This window comes from Pleurodeles waltl, chromosome 11 (genome assembly GCF_031143425.1).
Source record: "Pleurodeles waltl isolate 20211129_DDA chromosome 11, aPleWal1.hap1.20221129, whole genome shotgun sequence".
Lineage (NCBI taxonomy): Eukaryota > Metazoa > Chordata > Amphibia > Caudata > Salamandridae > Pleurodeles > Pleurodeles waltl.
In genome coordinates this window covers 986,627,874-986,652,814 of record NC_090450.1, presented here as the reverse complement: position 1 = coordinate 986,652,814, position 24,941 = coordinate 986,627,874, and the positions used below count along the sequence as shown (strand labels likewise).

General features: G+C 44.1%; 1 protein-coding gene across 7 annotated transcripts in view; it reads right to left on the bottom strand.

The window, feature by feature from the left end:
- GNB1L (G protein subunit beta 1 like) overlaps positions 1–24,941 on the bottom strand; it is a 350,649-nt gene that overhangs the window by 106,879 nt on the left and 218,829 nt on the right. For all 7 annotated transcript variants that reach the window (XM_069215300.1, XM_069215302.1, XM_069215304.1 and 4 more), the window contains 2 exons: positions 19,092–19,217; positions 8,113–8,275 (listed from right to left, as the gene is read on the bottom strand). In XM_069215300.1, coding sequence (XP_069071401.1) covers positions 8,113–8,275; positions 19,092–19,217 — 289 coding nt within the window. The remainder of the gene's footprint in view (positions 1–8,112; positions 8,276–19,091; positions 19,218–24,941) is intronic.

Sequence of the window (24,941 nt, the reverse complement as noted above, 5' to 3'; positions counted from 1 at the left end):
ACAAACTGTGGGAAAGCTGCAAGCTGTCCAGCAGCTAGGCTGGTCCTCCGACTCCCAAGAAGGTCATCTGCGTCGGCAGCCTCAAAAACCCTGCATCGGCTGCCAGTGCACAAGAGGGTTCTTTTCAAAATCATTTTGATGACCTACAGAGCCTTCAATGCAACTGGACCTAAATTTCTATCATCCAGGTTCACCCACTATGCCACCAACAGAACCCTTAGGTCGTCATCAGCAAATATGCCTAAACCTATACGAACCAAAGGGGGTAAATCCTTCACAGTTTTAGGGACCAAGGCCTGAATAATTTGCCCACACAATTAGGGTTTGTGGACTCAGAAACCATCTTCAGAAAGCAGTTAAAGACCTGGGTGGTAGGAATCTCCGATACCCTCTGCTATTCTCGGATACTGTAAGCCATTAACCATAAAGAGTGGAACACTCTTCCCACCCACCTACGTCAGACCAAAGACCTCCTTACCTTCAGGAGACTTCTCAAGACCTGGCTGTTCGAGCAGTAGCAACGTCCCACCCTCCCCACCTTCCCACCACACCTCAGCACCTTGAGACCCTCAAGGATGAGTAGTGCGCTTTACAAACTCCTTGATTGATTGATTAACCACACACTGGTCATGACTGCAGACGTCCGCTACAACGCCAGGATGCTCCTTGGTGGAGTGACAGTATGCGCTTTATAAATGCTCAATTAATTCATTCATTCATCATGTCCTCAATGTCACACGTCTTTCGTAAGTAGCAATCCATGTGTAAATCAGCAATTTCAGAATAACTGATTTCCTTCACCTGCCACTCCATGATGCAGTCACTCAATCACTGAAACTACCATACACTCACCCACACACTGGCACACCCTCTGACTCACATATATGCAATTTGTCTCACATTATCGCAGGGATAGAAGCTGAGGACACTTAGCTGGTTTTCATGACAAATTTCCTGCTTATTCGTTTGGGTTGAACGTACTCTTGTCCCCAATCAACTTTATGTAAACTTTAAACACTTTTTTAGTGAATTTCCAGGGTTGTTTATTGAAATGCCAATCCTCTACAGTACAAAATGGTTGCAGTACAGTAAGATGTGGTACACACTCAGGTGGCGCAGTGGTGGGGGGACAGCCTGCCTAATTAAAGGGTGTGGTGTATTAAGGGACAATGTCACGTGAATGTGCCCTCAGGGGGAGGCACATGTAATAAAAGTCAGCCTGTGGTGTTACTGCACATATATCACCAGCTGTCCTGGGAAAAGGACAGAAAGGGGCTGTGGCCTTCAAATCCCTCCCCACAGGCCTTGGCCAATGTAAGGTTCACCCCAGACAATCGTGAACACAAATGGCCTAAATCTTTAACACGCCAGAAAAGCCCAGCATTAATTAACATAATCAGCCCAAGGCAGTGACAAATAATAATGGTGCCAGGCATCAATGACCTAATCTCAGCAAGTAGTAATGAACCTAAACAACCCCTGTGTTAGTGAAAATCGATGGCCCCAGAATGTAATAAGCCTCAATTGTAATGAACATTTGCATGCCCAGGCAGTAATGAGCTACAACGGCCCCATCATTAAGAGCACCAAAGCCCCAGGCAGTAATGAACATCAATGGCCTCAGGCAGTAATGATGTCCAATGAGACCCAGAATTAATGAGCATCAACAGCCTCAGGCAGTAATGCACATTAGTGACCCTAAATTTTAACACGCACCAATGCCGCCAAGCAGTAATGACCCTCACATGCCCCAGTATTACCGAGACTCAATGACCCCAGGCTGTAGTAAGCCTCATATGACCCAGGAAGCAAATAATATCAATGTCCCCAGGCAGTAATGAGCTGCAGTAGTCCACTGCAGTAGAGAGCACCAACAGCCCGAGTCAGTGATGATATCAATGTCCCCAGACAGTAATGAGGTGCAACAGTCAACTGCAGTACAGAGCACCAACAGCACCAGTCAGTAATGATATCAACGTCCCCAGTCAGTAATCAGCTGCAACAGTCCACTGCAGTAGAGAGCACCAACAGCCCGAGTCAGTGATGATATCAATGTCCCCAGGCAGTAATCAGCTGCAACAGTCCACTGCAGTAGAGAGCACCAACAGCACCAGTCAGTAATGATATCAATGTCCCCAGGCAATAATGAGCTGCAACAGTCCACTGCAGTAGAGAGCACCAACAGCCCCAGTCAGTAATGATATCAATGTCCGCAGGCAATAATGAGCTGCAACAGTCCACTGCAGTAGAGAGCACCAACAGCACCAGTCAGTGATGATATCAATGTCCCCAGACAGTAATCAGCTGCAACAGTCCACTGCAGTAGAGAGCACCAACAGCCCGAGTCAGTGATGATATCAATGTCCCCAGGCAGTAATCAGCTGCAACAGTCCACTGCAGTAGAGAGCACCAACAGCCCGAGTCAGTGATGATATCAATGTCCCCAGGCAGTAATCAGCTGCAACAGTCCACTGCAGTAGAGAGCACCAACAGCCCGAGTCAGTGATGATATCAATGTCCCCAGGCAGTAATCAGCTGCAACAGTCCACTGCAGTAGAGAGCACCAACAGCACCAGTCAGTAATGATATCAATGTCCCCAGACAGTAATGAGGTGCAACAGTCAACTGCAGTACAGAGCACCAACAGCCCCAATCAGTAATGATATCAACGTCCCCAGGCAGTAATCAGCTGCAACAGTCCATTGAAGTAGAGAGCACCAACATCCCCAGTCAGTGATGATATCAATGTCCCCAGGCAGTAATCAGCTGCAACAGTCCACTGCAGTAGAGAGCACCAACAGCACCAGTCAGTAATGATATCAATGTCCCCAGGCAATAATGAGCTGCAACAGTCCACTGCAGTAGAGAGCACCAGCAGCCCCAGTCAGTAATGATATCAATATCCGCAGGCAATGATAATCACCTATGGTCCCAGGCAGTAGCCAGCCAACAAGCCTCACAGAGTGTGCATATTTAAATCAACTTTCTTGCCGAAATCTGTGAAATCGTTGCCTTTAAAATGGTGTAATTTTGGTTCAGGTTGCCCAGCTTGATTGCTCGTCTACTTCCTTCTATGTTCATATATTGTATTTGTACAGCAGCAGGCAGTATCCCTCCCTTTAAAAGATGGGTATGGTTCCTGCTCATGTCACTAACTCCACGTCTTGCCTATCTGGCATCACTTTACTCATGAGACGGCATCCCTGCTGTGTGCATGCTGCCATAAGTATTAAGGGCCCTTATTGGGTGTATATGCACAAAGCACCCTGGCTGGCTCGAGGCTATGTAGCAGCCTACGTGTTTTATTCCTAAATATAATTAAAGTTTGCGCTTCCAGGTCTTATGCCTCCTCTTCATCACACGGTTCTTGTGTGCCCAAAGGGGAGAACACGTATCTTGTCACCCATGCATGACACAAAAACGCTTTCCAATGCAAGTGAGCATCCGCCTGCCAATAAATCAAAACAAACCGTCTACAACTAGGTAATTCACAGTTTTAGATTTTGTAAGAGTAAGTAGAATACTTTTTCCAAATAACCCTCACTCGGCTCTAGTGTTAACATGCTTCATCATCGGTTTCATCCTTGCTACAAGGTGTCCCTTTGTCAGCGGAGCGGGTGGGCATAACTAAAAATAATTGCTGAAATATTAATTATACGGGTGGTGCTGTTTGAGGATTACAATGGTCCTATGACCCTCAATCTACCGGTGTATGCTTTCCAGATGGAATCGCTATAAACACCACTAAGCCAACCACGTAGTTCCGAACAGTGTAGTGTGCCAGCAGTTAGAAAGTGCACTCCAACATAGTGCCACGAAGTGTTACATAAATGCTACAATACAATACCAGTGTCTCCAAGCAGTAATCAGCTTCCATGGCCCAAGAAATAAGGCCCAATTGTTCTAGTGACCAATTAACATCAATCCCTTAAGCAATAATGAGTATACGGAGGCAGTGCTAAATTTGTAAAAAAACAGATTAAAAAATAAAATAAATTAAGTGCAAGGCCCTTGGCAGGAGGCCACGTCAGTACTATAACTACTACCCATCACACTCATACAAGTGCGATAAGTCAGACTTTAAATATACATTACCACGATTAATACATGCCACCCAGCTATTATAGCTTTGAGAGACAGGTATTAGTAGTTTTAATGTATATCTATACAGTTGTTGTGCTGCTGCTCATAAAATAAGACAAACAGTGCCACCATGTGGCTGGCTGTCATAAGAGCTGGTGTTGAGAATAAAGTGCCAGTACCAAGCACCGGAAACCACCGGCTAAAATTAAGCACTGTATCGAGGGCATACCATACCCAATAGGCTTTAACAACAAAACGAATTATAATAATCAGTGTAAGATTGAGAGCTTTTGAAAAAATATTGAAACAAAAAAGTGACTTTTTAAAAAATTCTCACTATGTGTAAACACAGATTAATAAGAAAGTAAACATCATTAAAAGTGCAGATTTCTGGCAGCTTGATAACCACAAAGTCCTTGAAAATTGCGACAGGGCCGTAGTTCAACACTATTTAGGGTTTGTCATTTTTGTCTCATCGCTTCAGGTGTTTGTGAATAGCACAGGGAAATAAGAAAAAGGGAAACTTAAAAAAAAAAATACTCTGTAGAGAACAAAATTTCAGAGAGCAATTGGTTACTTTAATTTTTTTGTCATCTACAGGGAATGCCATGTACCTTAACACTATATTTGTGCTAAACCCTAGTGCTGCACAAAGCCTGGGAGGATATTTTGAGCCCAGCATCCTCATTTTACCCACAATTCTGCATTGCCTAAATGCTGGGTGGGAGTGTCCTTCATATCGAGATATTCTCCTGGGTCTCCCCTAAAAAGCGACAACTTCACTATGAGAATTTTCAAATCCTGAGCATTTTATAATCGCACCAACATACAGTAACTTATTTAGCGGCTTGAGGCTGCTATATAAAGCAGTAAGCAAAAACAAAATGGAAAACATTATTTAAAAAAATGATAAGTACAAAATAATAAAAAAATACCAAACTACAAAAAAACACAAGAACATGGAAAAAGGACAAGTCTTGGTCAATATGCAAAGGTGGCCAAGGCATCAAACAACAGTTCCACTAGCAGCATCTGGTTGTTTGTCTAAATGGGGATAACAGCTTCTTGAGGAACAGTCCTGGAGTGAACATGGGACTTCTGCTATGACCTGCATTTTTAGGTGATCTTGACTCTTCTTATAGGTTCTGTTTTTGATCCCACGCCCAATTATTTCCCTTAAAGGGAGAGGAAGAGGGGGAAAGAAGGAAGGAAAAGCGAAACGTGAAAAAAGGGAAATAAAAAAGGGAAAGGGGAATGAAAAAGCTAAAAAAAAAAGGGCCAAGGGGAATGGAGAAGAGGGAAGGGAAATGGACACGTCACATCAATACCTTACCCTGGGGAAAGACTGGCTACTTGACCATGCAGGGGCTTGGAAGGTAGTTTCAAGCCCCCCTATAGGGTGAGTAGTACATCAGTAGTACCTCACTTCAATCATGCCACTCCAGTGCCTATGGATAATTTGCAGGGGGGTGGGGATGGACCACAGGTGCCAGCGGGTGAAGGTGCCTCACATCAGTGCCTTATCATAGGCAAAGACTGGCTACTTGACCATGCAGGGGGTTGGAAGTTAGTTTCAAGCCCCCTATAGGGTGAATAGTACATCACTTCAATCATGCCACTCCAGTGCCTATGGATAATCTGCAGGGGATGGGGATGGCCTACGGGTACCAGCGGGTGAAATGTTTTTCCCATGTGACAGTTCTGTTTGAGCTCACTTCCTAAGTAAAGCCATGATTGCCACTAGTGCACAGGTACCAAAGTATGTCATGTTCACAGTGCATTAAGAGAACACCCTCCTCAAAGGCAGCATGTGTAGCAGACTAGCATATCATGAGAGCTAGCACTGCTGTGCTTCACAACAGACAAGGACAGTGCACAGGTCAATGTGTAGTTTCTACTCTCCGCACAAAACTGCTTTTAAACCCATTTTGTGAACTTCTCTACCCTATAAGCAAGAAACACATTATCCAAAAAATGAGCAAGAAAACAGTACCACAGATTTGTGTCGATTCCTTCTGGAAGACAGAAGCAGTGGAGACAAACATAACACAACAGAAGTGGTGATGTTTCTCGGTCACAGGTTTCTTAGTTTTCACAAAGATCCCTTTCAGAGACCATTCATAAAACACAATCAGCACATACTGGAGGCAGAGCAGGGCTGCTGGGAACATCATGTCTGCCCAAGTCTCTACCTCACCCTTCTCTCATGTACAATGGTGTTACTCGTGCACGCGTGTGCATATAGGCACATGTGTTTGTATGTGCACATGTGCATGCATATTAGTGGACTGAGTGTAACACTGCCCCTTACCTCTGATGTTTCTCTTTGTGAGTAGATATGCGTGCATGGTAGTGACTGAGTATAACACTGCCCCCTACCTCTGATGTTTCTCTGTGTGAGTAGATATGCATGCATGGTAGTGGACTGAGCAAGAAACACTGCCCCCTACTTCTGATATTTCTCTGCAAGTGAGTACATATGCATGCATGGTAGTGGACTGAGTGTAACACTGTCCCCTACCTCTGATGTTTCTCTGCGTGTGAGTACATATGCATGCATGGCAGTGGACTGAGTGTAACACTGCCCTCTACCTCTGATGTTCCTCTGCATGTGAGTAGATATGCATGCATGGTAGTGGACTGAGCAAGAAACACTGCCCGCTACCTCCGATGTGTCTCTACGTGTGAGTACATATGCATGCATGGTAGTGGACTGAGTGTAACACTGCCCCCTACCTCCGATGTGTCTCTGCATGTGAGTAGATATGCATGCATGGTAGTGGACTGAGCAAGAAACACTGTCCCCCTACCTCTGATGTTTCTCTGTGTGAGTAGATATGCATGCATGGTTGTGGACTGAGTGTAACACTGCCCCCTACCTCCGATGTGTCTCTGCGTGTGAGTAGATATGCATGCATGGTAGTGGACTGAGTGTAACACTGCCCCCTACCTCTGATGTTTCTCTGTGTGAGTAGATATGCATGCATGGTAGTGGACTGAGCAAAAAACACTGTCCCCTACCTCTGATGTTTCTCTGCGTGTGAGTACACATGCATGCATGGTAGTGGACTGAGTGTAAGACTGCCCCCTACCTCTGATGTTTCTCTGCGTGTGAGTACATATGCATGCATGGTAGTGGACTGAGTGTAAGACTGCCCCCTACCTCTGATGTTTCTCTGCGTGTGAGTACATATGCATGCATGGTAGTGGACTGAGGAAGAAACACTGTCCCCTACCTCTGATGTTTCTCTGCGTGTGAGTACATATGCATGCATGGTAGTGGACTGAGTGTAAGACTGCCCCCTACCTCTGATGTTTCTCTGCGTGTGAGTACATATGCATGCATGGTAGTGGAATGAGGAAGAAACACTGTCCCCTACCTCTGATGTTTCTCTGCATGTGAGTACATATGCATGCATGGTAGTGGACTGAGCAAGAAACATTGCCCCCTACCTCTGATGTTTCTCTGCGTGTGAGTACATATGCATGCATGGTAGTGGACTGAGTGTAACACTGTCCCCTACCTCTGATGTTTCTCTGCATGTGAGTACATATGCATGCATGTTTGTAGACTGAGCAAGAAACACTGCCCGCTACCTCTGATGTTTCTCTGCGTGTGAGTACATATGCATGCATGGTAGTGGACTGAGTGTAACACTGCCCTCTACCTCAGATGTTTCTCTGCGTGTGAGTACACATGCATGCATGGTAGTGGACTGAGCAAGAAACACTGCCCGCTACCTCCGATGTGTCTCTACGTGTGAGTACATATGCATGCATGGTAGTGGACTGAGTGTAAGACTGCCCCCTACCTCCGATGTGTCTCTGCGTGTGAGTAGATATGCATGCATGGTTGTCGACTGAGTGAAACACTGTCCCCTACCTCTGATGTTTCTCTGCGTGTGAGTACATATGCATGCATGGTAGTGGACTGAGGAAGAAACACTGTCCCCTACCTCTGATGTTTCTCTGCATGTGAGTACATATGCATGCATGGTAGTAGACTGAGCAAGAAACACTGCCCCCTACCTCTGATGTTTCTCTGCCCGCCACAGCCAGCAGCCACCGGTCCTGGGACATCCTCAGCAGCGAGCACTTGCAGAACCCAACACTCTCCGTGAAGAGGGAGTCAGTCACTGTATTCCTTCCTTCAGCCAAGTCCCAGGTACAGATCTGCAGGTCGCGGCCCTGGCTTTTTAAAAAGGCACATGCCAAGAGAGATGAAAGTTACATATATTATAATCAAATATAAAATAGTGCAGATGCCCAGACCGTGGCAGAATCCCAGCGCATGGCACATAGGTGGTTTAATGACAAATACCAAAGTCAGAACTATATGGAAAATACAAAATGTGTACACGTTTTACTAATGTCCACTCTAAGGGATGAGTGGAGCTAGCTGCCATGCTGGGAGAATGCACTGAATATGAAGGTTGACAGATTTTCAGCAATTGTTTTGCCCAAAAGACAATAATTCCCACCAATCTCCCTCATGCAAGAACACAGACGTCTCAGACATACATGGATTTTCTGTGAGTTTGGGGTGCCTGTGGGGTGTAAGCCGGGTGCAAGGCCCTCAGAAAACTTGGAAAGCAACTGAAAGCAAAATGCTGGTTAAGGGCAGCTATCTTTTGGTCCCTGGTATCACTCCTGAGTCTTACGCAAACCTACCACAACCATCCATTTTCAAGATCTTCCTTGCCCTAATCAGCAGGCCAGGGAAATGCACTGAACACGATGTTTGCCAGATTTCTAGATTTTTCTCCAAAATATGGTAAATGCCCTCCATCATCTTCAGCCGGGAACACGTTCCTGCTGAGGAATGACCCATTTCTGAGTCCCAGAAGCATGGGGATACAGACGGATGGATTTTCACTGGGTTTAGGTTCCTGCAGGGGATTAACTGGCTGCAGTACATTATGGAAAATTGGAAAGTAACAAAGTGAAATGTCAGTTTAGGGCACCTGCCCTTGAGTCGCTAGTGTCACCCCTGGGCCTTAAGGAATCCTATCACAACCATATATTTTCAGCAGCTGTACAGCCTACTGCTTCTACTACAGGTTCTACACCTCTCTTCGGTCTGACTGGCTGGCCAGGAGGACTTGCCGAACAAAAAGTTGTTTGATTTTCAGTAATTTTATTTCCCAGAACATGCTAATTTTTTTCTCTCTTCCTCACACAAGAACATAACTCTGCTAAGGCTTTGTGCACATCTGTATCCACCTGGGTCCTCTGAGTGTAGGGGTATCAGACGTGCGGGTTATCAATGGATTTGAGCGGGGTCCACACCAGGGAATGTTTTTTACGAAGAAATTTCCAATGGGGATGATTGCAGCTTTTGGGTCAAGATGGGCCAGCACGCAGGGAAATCTACCAACCCAGACATTCCTAAAAACTAGAGTCCCAAATAAATTCAGATTGCTGTGGCTTGGATGAACTCCAGAACATTTCATTACCCAAAAGTCTTCAAATAGCTAAACCTGGGTTAAAAAATATAATTTAAAAAAATCAATTACTTCACTTTTCTGTTATGTGATGTGGATTTGTAGAGCGCTGCTAATCATCCGTGAGGGTATCCATGCACTGAGCAGGGCAGGTCTGAGGTGAGAAGAGATCATGCCTGTTTCATCTGGAAGATCCTTGTCTTGAGGTTCCTTTGGAAGTCCTTGAGGGAGGGGGAGTTTGAGGTTTTGCAGGAGGTTGAAGCGGTGGTTGAGGTACACTGGGCCTGTGTTGTGGAGAGCTTTCTAGGTGTGGGTGAGTAGCTTCAACTTACATCTTTCCTGGACTGGGAGCCAGAGAAAATTGTTGAGGTGTGGAGAGCTGTGGTTATTTTACATGATGTTCTGGATGAGTCTAGAGGCGGAGTTGTGGGTGGTTTGGAGTCGGTGTAGGACATGGGCTGGGCTTCCGTGGTAGAGGGTGTTTCTGTAGTCAAGTCTACTTGTGATGAGAGCCTGGGTGACTGTTCGTCTGGTGTTAAGTGGGATCTACTATGGTGATCTTGTGTAGCATTCACAGGATGTGGAAACATGATGAGTCAATGGTGTCTGTCTGCTTATGGAGAAGTTGGTGCCCAGGATGATCCCAAGGATCTTGGTATGGTCAGCAGGGGGAATTCGGGGGCCAAGTTCGGAGGGCCACCAAGAAGAGTACCAGGAGGATTGGTTTTTGCTAAAAACAAGGACTTCGGTTTCGTCTGTGTTGAGCTGGAGGCAGTTGTTTTTCATCTAAGTCTTCCCATGCAGCTGGCAAAGTTTGCTTTGGAGGTACTGGTTGAGTCGGTAAGGGAGAAGATATGCTGTGTGTCATCGGCATAGGATACAAAGTTGATGCCGTCTGGTCTCATGTCTGCGAGGAGTGTCATGTAGACGCTGATGAGTATTGGGCTGAGTGAGATCCTTGATGGACTCTGCAGATGAGTTCTTTGGGCTCTGGGGTGTAGGGGGAAGTCTAACTCTTTGAATTCTGTCAGTGAGGAAGAAGGATATCCACATGAGGACCGCAGATACTCAAGTGCCAACTGAAGCTTTCTGGTGAGTATGTTGTGGGAGACTGTACTGAGAGCTGCAAACAGATCGGGAGGATGAATGCAACAGTTTCTCCTCGATCGAGGATGATGTGACAGAAAACTCCAGAATTCCCATCAAATGTCAATATTCATACAATCAAACATTTCCAGCAGAATACCACGCGCAGGCCTACTACACATGAAGAGATCAGAACACTGAACATGTAAAGACCGCATTGACACTAGTTTTGTTCCTGTATGTTACAACAGGCCCACCCACATGTGTCTCACTGTTCTTTAACAGCAGTGTGCGGGCATGCTTGCCACAGAAAAGGACTGGACGGCATTTGGATGTCTTCTTAGTCTAAGACAAAAATCCAATCAGCTTCTGGCTCCTTGCTGAGCTTGCCTCTCACAATTTTTCGCATGTAAAGATAACATACTAGACCTTATATTATCACCACCAAACCGCACTAAGGGCCAGATGTATCAAAGTACCGATTTGCATTTCCTAAATAGCGAATTTTAAGAAATCGCTATTTGAGAAATGCAAAATGGTACGTAAGAAAATAGTGAATCCCTGATAGCGATTGAAGGCCCATAGGTGCAAATGGTTTTGCATTTCCTACTTTGCAAATTCCTTTAACAAATTTGTATATTGGGCAATGTAAATCCAAGGTTGCTGGGGGCCTAAGGCCCCCTTTGATGCAGCCCCCATCCCCAAAAAACATTGTGCACATGTAAAGCACACATGTGCCCTAGAGGCATGTGTGCGCTACATGGCACTTTTAAAAATGCATTTCTAATGCATATTTAAAATTGCACATAGTTACCACCAAATTGGATCTGGTGGTAATTGCATTTCCTAAATGCCCAGTTCGCATTTAGGAAATGCATAATACATGTGCATAGGAAATCGCAAATAGGAATTCCCTATTTGCGGTTCCCTATTCAGAGTCGCGATTTTAGGGAATCGCTAAAAATTGCGATTCCCTAAAATTGCACTGCAATGCCTTTCATACATTGTGAAAGGAGTTTTTGCATTCGCAAACAATGGAATTGTGCGATTCGCACAGTTTGCAAATGCAAAATATCTTAATACATCTGGCCCTAAATTCGCTATCAATATATACGGGACCAATAATCATGAACATCATGGCAAAAACTACACAGATTCAGCTCTCTAGTAAACTGCAGGTGTCTATCTCACCAGAAGATTTCTCATCTACAGAACTGTCATTAGTCATAACTCACTTAGAAGCTAAATCATCTTTATTGGGCTTGTGAGTAAGGTTTATCCCTGTCTATCAAAGTGATCTTCATGTAGCTACACGGCTAGTCAGAGGGGAAAAGAAACCAGACCACATCAGTCCTATCTTGGGACACTTCCACTGGCATCCATTGGAGGCAGAATCCAACTGAAGGCTAAATCCATGCAGGCACTGACATTGGGACCTCAGCTACTTAAAATACAAATCGCTTATATAAAGAGGAGAAATAAATACCAGGAATAAATCCTGTCTAATACTGGAGTTTCGCAAAAGTAAAGAAGAAGAACACTGAATTACGCCTTCTAAGGCATGTCTCCTAGATTTTGGAGCAATCTTTCAGAGTATTTAAGAACCAACTAATCCCTACTCTCATTTAGAAAAAAGAGGAAGACCTACATTTCTAAAATGTACCTGTAAACTCACATCTGCTTTCAGAAACCTATGTTTATAGCTACATATATCTTCCTTGCAACCAATCTCTACATCTTTTCACTCTTGCTTTTCTTTCCACCTATGTCTAGTGGAGAAGTGTGGCTCAATAGTTAGAGCGGCAGACCCTGAAGCAGAGATCTGGCTCAAGACCAGGGTTCAAGTCCCGCTTCGGCAGGTCTTGGGCTCAATTCCCCTTGACCAGATAATTCTCGCCTCGGTGCCTAATCTAATTCATGGGTCCCACTCTGCAACTCTGGGCAATAGCTTGCTTAATCTCCACAACGGTCCCAACAGCGCTTGGATGCCTGGCTTCACCCTGGGGGTGCTCAGGAGTGGGTGCCTCACAGAGAAAAGCCAGGAGGGGTTCCATAGCGGTACCATGAGTACAGCGCCTTGAGACCCTAACGGGTGAGTAGTGCGCTATACAAGTGCTAATTTAAATTTTTTTAATTTTACATGTTTCAGTAATCCCACGCTGTGCCTAATCAATTTCTTGTAATACGTGAAGAGCTCTGCCTCTCATGTGCCTAGGTCTACTCTATATAATACCAAAAAAATAATAAGTAAATAAAACACATGGATTTATTTTTACAGCAGGCCCTATCTAATTGAAATGATGCTCAGTGTTGTTGACCTTTGTCAATAGGAACAAATAAATGTCGCCCATACAGCAAGGTGAACGGGCAACAGGTTCCACTGTACCCCATCATGGCAGAAGTGTCAGATTTGTTGACAATGTGGAAGTCACTATCACCGCCACCAACACATAGTATGTATTATGGAGGAAAACAACTCACCATCCAAAATCTTGTGTAACAAATGAGAAAAGATAGATCTGTAATACAAGTTACTCTTGGTATTAACTAATGTGCTCCTAGTTCTACGTCAAACTTCCCACACGCTCGTGGGGCATCTATGTCAACCGGCAGGCTGCGGATGTAGATTATTTTTACAAAAAGAAGTTTGGGTGCCTGCACTGCCTGCAATATCCTTAGCCAGCAGGACTCCTGATCTGGCATTCTGATCCACGTTATGTGCACGACCATGGACTACTTTGACCAACAGGAGCTGTGGTCTGTAGCTTTTCAGCAGGAAAGATGCCCTTGGAGTACCACTAGTCACTGCTCTATGTGACTTGAACTTAAGTACTTACTGATACACCCTGTTCCTTCTTCCAACAGACTCAGACAACAAATGTAAAGCATCTCTAAATGACTGGGAAGCATAATGGTTATCTTTCAAGACCAGAGTTGCTAGCCCCCTTACAATACCAAAGTGGTTAGCTCTAGTATGTGCCCACTGGAATAAACATGGAGGAAAAAAGTAGACATCTTGCGACTGCCACAAATGAGGTGGACCAAGCTAAGCACGGCCCACACACTCAAGAAGATCAAAGGACAAAACGTCCAGTGACTAAGGAGAGAGGGTTCCCTCATACCTTAGAATGATAATTGTCAACTCTATTGATTAAGGTTTCAATTTTTTTTAAAAAGAGGTTGAAGGGAATAGATGTAATTTGGGGTGGCCAGCAATAGGTGGTGTTGCGGCTAAATTGCCTTTGAGGAAATACATTTTCATAATAAAATAAAATTAAAGAACCCTGGTAACCTGGTCTCAGGGAGTCACGAAGGCAGCAACAAGAACACAAAATATACAGATCTGTGAGAGTTGCTATGTCAATATTTCATTCCTTGCAGGTTAACTAGGTACTCATCAGCAAATACTAGTCTATTTGGTGGTCAAAGTTAGGGCAAGTGGCACCACTGTGCTGTGGCAGGGGCCAAAGGGTGTATGATGTCACCTCCGCTACCTTAGGTATGTTGATGACAACAAAAATAAACACTTTTTGGAAAAACAGCAGTTTGGCAAAGCATAAACCAACCGAAAACACTAGTCATGGCCTGTGCTTTGCATAACCTATTTCATATTTTGTTATAAACATTAAAAGGTTTTTTGAGAAATATACAACTATTCCTAATGGTTGAATGGATGCAGTCTTCTAATACATGTGAATTTACTCAAAGGCTTTGACCTTGGACTGGGGGATGGTTGATAATAGTGGCCAGGCCTGGGTCCAGGAACCTCAGGTAATTAAATCCAGAATCATACTTGACAGAAGCCTCTTTTAGTGAGATCCATGCAGACAACTACAGATGGTACCTATCTCCAGGACAGCCTCAAAGAATTGCCTAGGTCCTCACATTCCATTTTCTCCCAACATCATTGATCATCATTGGAATCGCAGCCAAGGTAAAATAGTTGTTGAAAGCATATGTCCACAAGAATAAGATGAAGGAAGGTACGGTTCCAGTGAGACAAAGGGCCAGTTTACGAGTGTGGCTCATGGAATACACCATCACAAACATGACAGATATTCTGTCCACTGTATTACAATCTCCATAGGATATAAGTGAATCCTAATACTTCACACAGGATATCTGTAACTTTTGTGACGAAGTGACCCCTTCCACTAAGATTGTAATCAGGCCCATCGTAAGAAAAGTACCTGCAAATGCACAAGAGGCGGTTAAAAATGTTGTCTGACGTGGTTATAGAGGGAGTATTTGAACCGTTTGAATCTGTGTAATGGATATCCCCGGTTGTGATTAGAAAGAAGGCTGTGGAAAATAAAGGTTTTGTGTTAACCTCAGAACCCTAAATCACATCATAATTGTATACAGCTATAGATGGTAGCTATCCCTCTAGGACATCCTCAATCAACTGCCCAGCACCTCGCATTCTATTCTCACTTGGCATCACTAAACATAATAGGAATCCCCCTTACAGCTTAAACATAATCCAACTTTGGGATCGTTATGAAGAAGTAATGTGGGTCACAGTCATTTGGGGGAGGCGGGCAAAAAAATGAAGGAAGCATTTTGGGAAGAAGTGAGCAAATCGTTTCAATACCAAGCATGCTTAAAAACCAATATTTGTGTAGCTATGTTAATGTTGGTTCAGATGGGTACCATGTGTTCTCTGCCAAGACTTAATCTTTGAGATAGCTCTACAACAAGGTTGTTGCAGTGTTATGGAGAGGTACTGAGCAAATAACAGCTGCTGGCCATGCCCTCTGCCAGTGTCCAGTAGGTACTGAGCATAGGGCAAGGATAACACCAGCATGTATGTCCAGTGGGTAAGTCTGTTGTAGTCCATGCCATGAGGGGGATTGCAAGCAGGTTTATTGGTACAGGTCATGGGCTCATTAATGCTTGTGAAATTTTCCATCACAACCATTACATCCTTTCAGCCATGGTTTCAGAGCTCACAGTTCACGTGAATTATGTCACATCATGTCATCATTATTTTTTTTTATAGTTTCTGTGATTTAAATTATACTCATACATTTTGGTTTACTGAACAGTGAAGCATTTAATGTACTACAGTTTACTACAAAATGTAAAATAAATTAGGTAGGGCTGCATTCTACAAACATTTTTCAATTTCTAAAAGTATGACATATAAAAAGTATATCACAAGTAACAAGTGGTGGAGTCCTGACAACATTTAAAAACTGCTAAACCTCATAGTTTATGGTCATTTGACGAAAATCTCTAAATTGCACTTTAAGAGCATAATACATCATTATCTGTTACTTGTTCTCAAAAGTTTAGGTGACATTGCACTTTTCATATGGAATTCAAAACCAGTTTAAAAGGTTTTCCTAAAGTAAAACACATTTCTAACAGCATTCTGAGAGGCATGTGTGGTTACGCATATGAAGTTTGCTGACATTGATCAAGGATTTCATAGTTTAAAATGTACTTTTTTAAAGTCCGTTTTTGAACACTACGCTAACATAAGCTTCCCCAGAGAGTAACTAAAAGCAACATTTTTGAAAACGGTTTACATTGAATTTCACCAAACTTGACAAACTCATTGGGGGGCATTACGAGTCTGGCGGTCACTTGACCCCCAGACTCGCGGTGGCAGTCGGACCGCTGCCAATGCGGCGGACCGAGCGCCACATTATGACCATGGTGGTTGTGCTGCGGTCGAACCGCCAGCACCACCTGGATCAGAGATCCAGGCGGTCTGGCAGTCTGGCGGTTGCAGCGATCCTAATCCGCCAGGGCAGCGCTGCACTGAGGATTACAACCTCGTTCTCTGCCAGCGATTTCATGGCGGCGCCATGAAAAGGCTGGCAGAGAATGAGTGCAGGGGGCCCCCAGTCATGCACTTGGCATGGGCAGTCCAGGGGTCCCCCTGGCCAGCAAACAGTGAACACTGCGCAGGTGCTGGTGCACCCTGCACCCTACAGCAATGCCGTCGGCTCGATTATGAGCCAGAGACAATGCTTATGGTGTCTCCCACTAAGTCAGCAGGCGGAAACTCAGGTTTCCACCTGCTGACCTAGCGGGAAACTCTAAATGGGCCCAGCGGGAAGTAGCCACTATGGCGGCAACCTCCCCGTCGGATGTTCGGCGGATGGCCTAAACCATCCGCTGAACTCGTAATGATGCCCATAATCTGCCTGGTCCACTGAGTACATCAGATATTGCAAAAATTGCCTGTGTCATGAGGAGCTTGGATGACAGCGTAGGTTAGACTGACCATGGCGCTCTCCAGTTGAATTGTCTTGATAGAACAGCGGTCAGCATCCATACGATCCCCAACGCGCCCATGTACCTGACCTAGGAGGGTCTCCACATTCGGAAGTTTTTGATTCCAATGTAAAAAGTTAGTTCTTACATAGGCCATAGGAGTAGAGTTTTTTACTCTCTTACTGAGGGTTAGGCACAACAGACAGGTCCTGAAGAATAGCCACCTGATCCGTGTGACTGTATTAGGCGAGAAACATGTTGACCATGACTAGCAGTTCTGTAGTGTAGGGAATACCCACACACTGTTCCATAATATCGAAATCTCTAATTAGAGTGGTAGACAGACATTTAGTTGTTGGTAGGGAACCAGATCATTGTTTTCTGTACTTCCCCCTTTTTTTGTTTCTAACTTTGGCAGGGGTGCCAGGTTGTATTAAAGATAATTTTCTTGGGCACTTTTTGCCAATTTTAACAGTTTTCCCAGCCCCTCTCAAATCCACTCACTACCGGCATTCTTTCTTAAAAAGTTCTCTGGCAAAGACCCCTCTAGAAGGGCCCCTCAGGCGTTGCAGTGCCGGCCTGACGAGGAGCATGGCCCAATGATGAAGCATGTCACCCAATGGCGAGTGAGGGCTACTGTTCCTGTAAGACTAATGCATGTGGTGACTGAAAAGACCCTCTACCCTATTGGTGGAATGGAGTCCTTTCTTTTGGAACAGTGCATCTTATTTCAGTTATAGGTTTATGTAGGGCGATTGATGCACTGGACCACATAATTCTCCCTAGTTTTGCATCCCTAAATTTTTTTTGGAATAAGACAAACAAGGGTGCCACCTTACAGCCTATTCATCAAAATTCTAGGATTAGCAATGAGCTGCAGGTGTAAAAGCTTTCATTACATAAGCAACCTGTAGTTCATAATATTTTGTGATAGTCCTAAACATATGTCTGAGTGTAGCCAAAGTATCAGATGGTGTCAATAACTCACAAGCATTTGGTATTAGTGCACTCCTTGCCTAGCTTTACATGGCAAGGGGCACAATGCTTTGTGTATTTGTTGTCGTTTTTCCAAGAAAACGCACTAATCACCGAGGAGTATCCAGGCGCTGGAGTAGGTGAGTAGCCCATCAGGGTCCTCTTTGAACAGCCAGGTCTTTAGTTTCTTGTGGAACTCAAGTAGGAATGGAGAGGTCCTGACGTGATGTGGAGGGACGTTCCAGGATTAGGCCACAACGTAGAGAAAGAGCACCCTCCTGAATTGCTTCTGCAGAAGTAGGTGTCTGTGTGAGGTCGAGTGTGGCTTAGCAGAGTTGTCTGGTGGGTTGGTGGAAGTTAAGATGGTAGTTGAGGTAGGCAGGTCCATCATTGTGATGGGCTTTGTATGTAAGAAATATGTGAGGCTTGGAAAAAACTATTTGCAACTTCACACTCACCGATTGTGATCTTCAGTAATCTCTTGAACCTAAGTAAGATCTTTAAGGATGACAACTGCCAAAGAGCACTCCTTGTTGTGAGATTACATGGGAATACACCTGGCATTACAACAATGTCCGAAGATGTGGTGATTCCAGTACTCCCAGTGGGAGGTAAGGGATGTACCTGGAGTACACATAAGTCAGATGGTTAGGATGAGTCTGGTAGGGAAGAATTGTAACAAGAACACACCTTCTATTACTCCACTCATGGAGGTAGCAACATGTTAACAAGAACACATCTTCTATAAATCCACTCAATGAGGTAGCAAGACGTTGAAGTCTTGGTGGAAAGAACCACAAATTTCAGTGAATAAACCCAAGGATTGGTGGAAGACTCACGTCAGTCGCAGGCCAGTGACATGCCAGTGGTCCATGGTATATGATGGAATTGATGTGTTTCAGAGAAGGGAAGAACTTATGGTGGCCGACCTATTCCTGAAACAAGTTGTCATGTACTCTGAAACAGCACCAAGGCTTTTTTGGTCCTTTGAATAGATCTTAAATAAAGTGGTTATTATTTTTACAAGATACTAGTGTTTTTCTGTGTGAAGACCTCTGTGTGTTCCCTACTGATATGTGATTTGCATGAGTGATCTGATCAGGAACTAGATCAAGTGGTGAAGGGAAAGGACACTGTTCACCACCTCAGGCCAGACGATCCCTAAAAACGAGGAAACTTCAGAGTGACGCGAATGAAAAGTGGTTGCCCACTCTTACAGGAAAACCATCCAAGAGACTAAGCAAAGCTCAAAATGCTGTGGATCTCTGCACCCACCTGAGAAGCGACTCTCTACCACGTAACGTCTGCACCCAGTAGACTGATTTCCCATCATGGCCATCGAGCACCGTGTCCGCACGGCGAATCTTGAGGTTCCAGACATGGATAAGCCCGTTTGAAGCCCTAGGAACAGGGAAAGGAAAAGATTTTCCATCAATTCAAGAAAAAAGAGAAGTTTTAATTTGTGACTGGTGGCAGACGGGATGTGTAAAGTCTGTGCAATAGAGCATTCTTCTCTGGAGAGAACAAGAGGTACAACTGCCTTCCACAGTCAACACTTTGGGGTCTGCATAGAACAGTTTTGCAGCAATCATATCCAACCAGGACACAAACTATATTTGGATAAAGATAAAAACAAAAACTGTTTTGGATTCAGGTCTTTCCTTTTGTGCATCTTGGCGTTTTACGGCCTCCAGAAGCGAGAATTGCAAGCATTCTCTTTTATTTATCACAATGAACAGCAAAATGTATGTAACAAACTTCAAAACCAAAGCATCAAAATACATATCCCATGTAACACAGGCCATCATGTATGATCAGCTGGCCTCAGTCCATTTCGACCCTCTACCTCCTTCGCGTGGTAGCAGAAATGTGGCATCTGTCAGAAACTGAGGTTTGTGTAAATCTTAACAGCACAATTAGATTGTAGTAAAAAATTGGGCTTACATATTTTTTTGTAATTTGCATATTAAATAATAGACCTTTGCACCCCACCACTTTGTGGCTGTTGGCATCTTACCTACAACGTAGGTGTGGGAAAACAGGGGTATCTACCACAGTACTGAGTGCAGAATGTCAACTACTGCTACATCATCAAGGTAAGTATATGTAGGTAAGTAGAGGTCTACTATTCACATCTACATACCTTTATAATCTATATCATGGGGTACATGGTGAGATTTGATATTCCACATGCAATACTGCTGCAGGACACTATTTTGCCACTCACTATTGTAACATACACCGGCAAACAGACTTTCACCCAACTGCAAACGCTGAGCCTTCCTTCTTTTTACTCACAGCATGTGCATTTGTAAATGTTCACCCAGAAGGATATCTTGCCGCTGAATAACAGATGTTTATTGTTATCCAACTCAATGGTACTCAGTTTATCGACCTCGGAAGGATGAAATGCTGAGTGGACCCGCCAGCCTTTAAACCTGTAACCATGAGGTCAAACACAGGCCCCTACAGTGGACGCATGAGTCCACTAAGCCACCAGACAACATGCAGGCAGGTGGGAGCTGGCGTTCTGGCATCCTCCCAGGTCCTGGATTACCACAGGTAACTCTGGATTATGACAGACTCACCTCTATGCTGCCCAATTACAACGGACCCTACAATTACTATGTTTCTGGCCTGTGTATCAGCCACACAGATATCTCTCCCTGATCATCTTCTGGATTAAGCTCCAAAGGGATGCATTCATTTGGCATGAACCCCTGTATATATGGTATGTAATTTATCTCCACAAACGTTGCGTAAATTTAAGAGAGAAGGGTCTTTAGAGGTGCAGGGTTAATGGGTGAATGGTTAAAGGGCTATGGGTGAAGATTTAAGGGTTCATGGGTAAAGAGTGGAACCCTTAAGGTGCTGAGTTTAGGGCTACAGGGTTTAGGGGTGAACTGTTTAACAGAAAAAGCTGAATGTGATGGTGGTAGGGGAGAAGATTTTATGGGTGAGGAGCTTTGCGGCAAAGGTTTTAAGGATGAAGTTTTTAAGGTTGAGCAGTGACTATTTACGGGATAAGAGAGAATGGTTTAGGGGTGAAGGTTTTAAGGGTGAAAGGAGTTTAGTAAAGGTAAAGTCATTGAAAAGTGAAATAAGTGAGTTAAAAATCATTTGTAAAAAAAAAGTTGGGGTGAAATTCATAAGTAAGGCTCACAGTTTTCCGTTTTTACTGATTTTTACAGATAAATACAGACAGAAAACCACCTATTTTCCGGTCTTTATTTATTTTTAAATACCGATAAATATGGAAAATAGGTTTTCTTTTGGACCATACTCACTACTGTCAATCATGAATGCTAGCTCAATAGCTGTGCAGATTGACAGGCTGGGAATCTAAAAAAAAAAAATAAGTTTTCTGATGAAACAGCTGAAATATCTGCAGCAGTGCAGCTGTCTCAGATGGTCTGCAATGCAAATGGTTTCAAAGGACTGTACAGTCCTGTAAAGAGCTAAAATCCACTGGAAACGTGAGGAAACATGTCAGATAAATGTGGAAATGCACCAATTACAGTGTCATTTTTTACACTAAGCACAAAACAAATATGGATAAATACAGATAAAAATGACAAAAAATACATATGGATAAATACAGATGGAAATGTTAAAAAATAAATACTCTAAAACTGTGAGCCCAAGTCATAAGGTAAACGTACAAATGATGAAATGCTGAGTAAAAAAGGGCTTATAGAAAAAGCTGCAAGGAGATGGCAGACAATCAGCAGGTCGAGGAAATGGTTTCGATCCCTCCGATTATCACATGTAATCTTGCTAATACTTTAATAATATGTTGTTCTGCGAGAAAACGCTTGATCTGATCAAGTCATGCATTGCAATATGAAAGGGCGCCAAAGCGCGGCAATCAAGATGATGTGGTATGTGTAGGTGTGCGGGCATGTATGTGCACACAGGCATTTCCGCTGTGTGGGTCAGATATGAGTGTGTAAGAACACAGTACACGTAGGCAACCATGACATATGTGTACATAACTGAAAGGTTCCATCTTAAGGGGGCGTCGCAGGAGCAGACGGGCCCTTATTTGATGGACAGATGTGTCTTCAGCTACTTTCCTAACTCCAGGGTGATGTTGCACGCCTAATATCCAGGTAAGTGTTGTTCCAGGTTCTAGGTGACATATGAAGATGGTTTGCTTCCAGGTTGTCTCATTTTGTACATTTCATGGTTCTTTCTTTGGTGATACCCACTTCCTTGTATTGCACTGGTCTCCTGGGATGCTCATTTTCTCAGTCAGGTCACCTGGAACACTGCCATCCCTATCTAGTATATGTAGTATGGAGTATGCTTTGTAGATGATGTGGAACTGAGCAGATCCCTTGCAGGTTCACCAGGTGATGTCTATGCGATCATACCTTTGATGAGACTGCAATTGGCATGATGCTCTTCAGTGGACCACTGTGAAGCTGGGAATGAGAAGGAGTAGGGCAGGGAGCTGGGAAAGGACAAAACAAGGAATACAGATCTGATTACTTATCTGGGACATGGAGTTTAGTTATATGGAGCTGTGGCAGCTGGTCCTAGTTATCTTCCGCTTGTCTTGGCCAGTGACACAGCAAGACGGCCATGAGCCCTAATGCAAGAAAGGACAACGGACCAATGATTTATGATAAGAGCCCAAGGGTTGGACCAGGACTTTTTACATTGTTTACTAGCTGGACATAGGCAAGACTCGTGTATTGCCAGGGACCTGCTTTCTGAAAGACACAGTAGGCTCAGCACTGATCAGCATTTCCCAAAACACTGAGGAGGGGTGACAGAGACACAAGTAACACTGCAGTTTGCACCCAAACATTAAAACATTCAAGGCAGAGCATTTACTTTACTTGTTGAAAAACCCCATCTTCTAAATGCACAAACTAAGTATTTCACCTTGCATTAAAATATATGTACGTATATATCAAACACAGCCAAAAGGTAGCGGAGCAGTGTACAGTGTCAAAGACAAGCATACAATCAATGAGTGATAAGTGAGTTAGCTGGCACGTTGATGGTTAATGAACTGTGTTCTTTAAAGAGGTAAAACTACAACACTTCCCTAAATTGAAGAAGCTTTGTGGTGGCCCTAATGGATAAGGGGATGTTGTTCCAGATGGAAAAGGCCTGCTGCCTTGTTTATTCTTTATTACACTTCTTTGTCTGCAGTCTGATCTTGTGGTGGCTGCGGGTGTGCTAAGAACCATCAGAGATGGGGTGTTTGTCTGCAAGATGGGGGTGCGGTCATGACGACTTTGTAAATAATTAAACTGGTTCTGAAGATGGTAGGGGGTGGCAAGGGGAGCCTATGTAGTTGATCTGATCATATTTCCTTTGGCTTTGGATGAGACGTGCTTTGGCATGTAGGATGCCCTTAAGGGGTGTCAGTGTGGGGTCTACGAGGCCATGGAACAGGGTGTTATCACCATTCAGATGCAAGAGTATGAGGGCTTGAACAGCAATTATAAAGTCACTTTCTGGAAGAAGCAATTTCGCTTTTATTAGAAGAAAGTGCGGGTACCAGGTAGCCTTTGTTTTTTTTTGTTTGTTTTTTTGGCAATGTGTTCCTTGAGGGTGAGGCTGGTTGAGCCAGGTTGTCCTGTGTTTTTTGTTTGATGTTCTTGGCAAATAATAGGAATTTGGTCTTAGCTGGGTTGAGATTCCGGTAGTCACTGGATATTCAGGTCTGGAAGATATGCAGAGAGTGTTTGAGGCGTTGAATGTCTGAAGCAGAGGAGCCTTGTTATTTTGACTCATTCATAAGATCAGCTCCTCAATAGGTGGAAAATATGCATATGACTTACAATAGGTAAAATAACTGCTCTTTTCACATTTTCATTTGGGATAATAATATTTTTTTGTTTTTCTTATAGACCGCAAAAAAGGCAGGGGCCTCTTGAAGGCACCAATAAAAATAAAATGATTATAAATCTCTGCAATCCTTGCATGTGATCGATAAATGAAATATGCACTATGAACAGTTGACGTGCATATACGATGCATGTGCTTTATTTTTTATCTGACCTACAACTGTAAAGAGGCGCTACATAAGGTTGTGACAGTACTTCTTTCGATGAAGTGACTTTGATTCACATTGTCTGCGCTAATTGTTCCCACCTATTTTTTCTGAGACTTGGGGCCAGATGTAGCAAATAACCAATTTGCGACTTGCAAATTGCGAGTCCCTGCGACTCGCAATTTGCAAGTCGCAAATTGGTATGCAGTACGGTGTCTCAGACACCGTCTGCGACTCGCTATGGGGTCGCAATGACCCACCTCATGAATATTCATGAGGTGGGTCGCAAATTGCGGCCCCATAGCGAGTCTAGGCACTCGCAAACATGGAGGCCTGCTGTAGTCAGCAGACCTCCATGTTCGTGACTGCTTTAAATAAAGCAGTTTTTTTTATTTTTTAAGTGCAGCCCGTTTTCCTTAAAGGAAAACGAACTGCACTTAAAAAAAAATCCGAAACCTTTAGTTTCGGTTTTTTTTCAGGGTAGGTAGTGGTCCCTTGGACCACTACCTACTCAAAAAAAATATTTGTGGGTCCATTCACAAAGTGGAAGGGGTCCCATGGGGGACCCCTTCCAATTTGCGAGTGGGTTACCATCCACTTGAAGTGGATGGTAACTGCGACACCATTTGCGACCGCATATGCGGTCGCAAATGGTATTGCATGCCACTCCGAATCGCAAATAGGAAGGGAACACCCCTTCCTAGTTGCGATTCTGAAATGCATATTGCGAGTCGGTACCGACTCGCAATATGCATTTCTGCATAGGGAAACGCGTTTAGCGAGTCGCAAACGGCAATTTTTGCCGTTTGCGAGTCGCTAAACGTTTCCTGCATCTGGCCCTTGATCCCTGCTTTTAGAGTTCAGGGGATGGGAAGCTTGGGTGCCCAAGCACTTGTTGGGTAGTGCTACAAAAAATTAATAATTAAGCTGCTTATTTACTGTTCTTGAGTCAGGGAGAATTCTTTCATTCCCGGTCTGTCCATGAGCCATTGTGCATTTGAGTCAGGGATGCTGTGGGCCAGCCCAGCGCCTCGCCTCCAGGAAACTGCGCATGTGACCTGGCTCCCACCAATAACTTGGTGAACCTGGCTGCCAGGCCCGCTGTGCTCCTC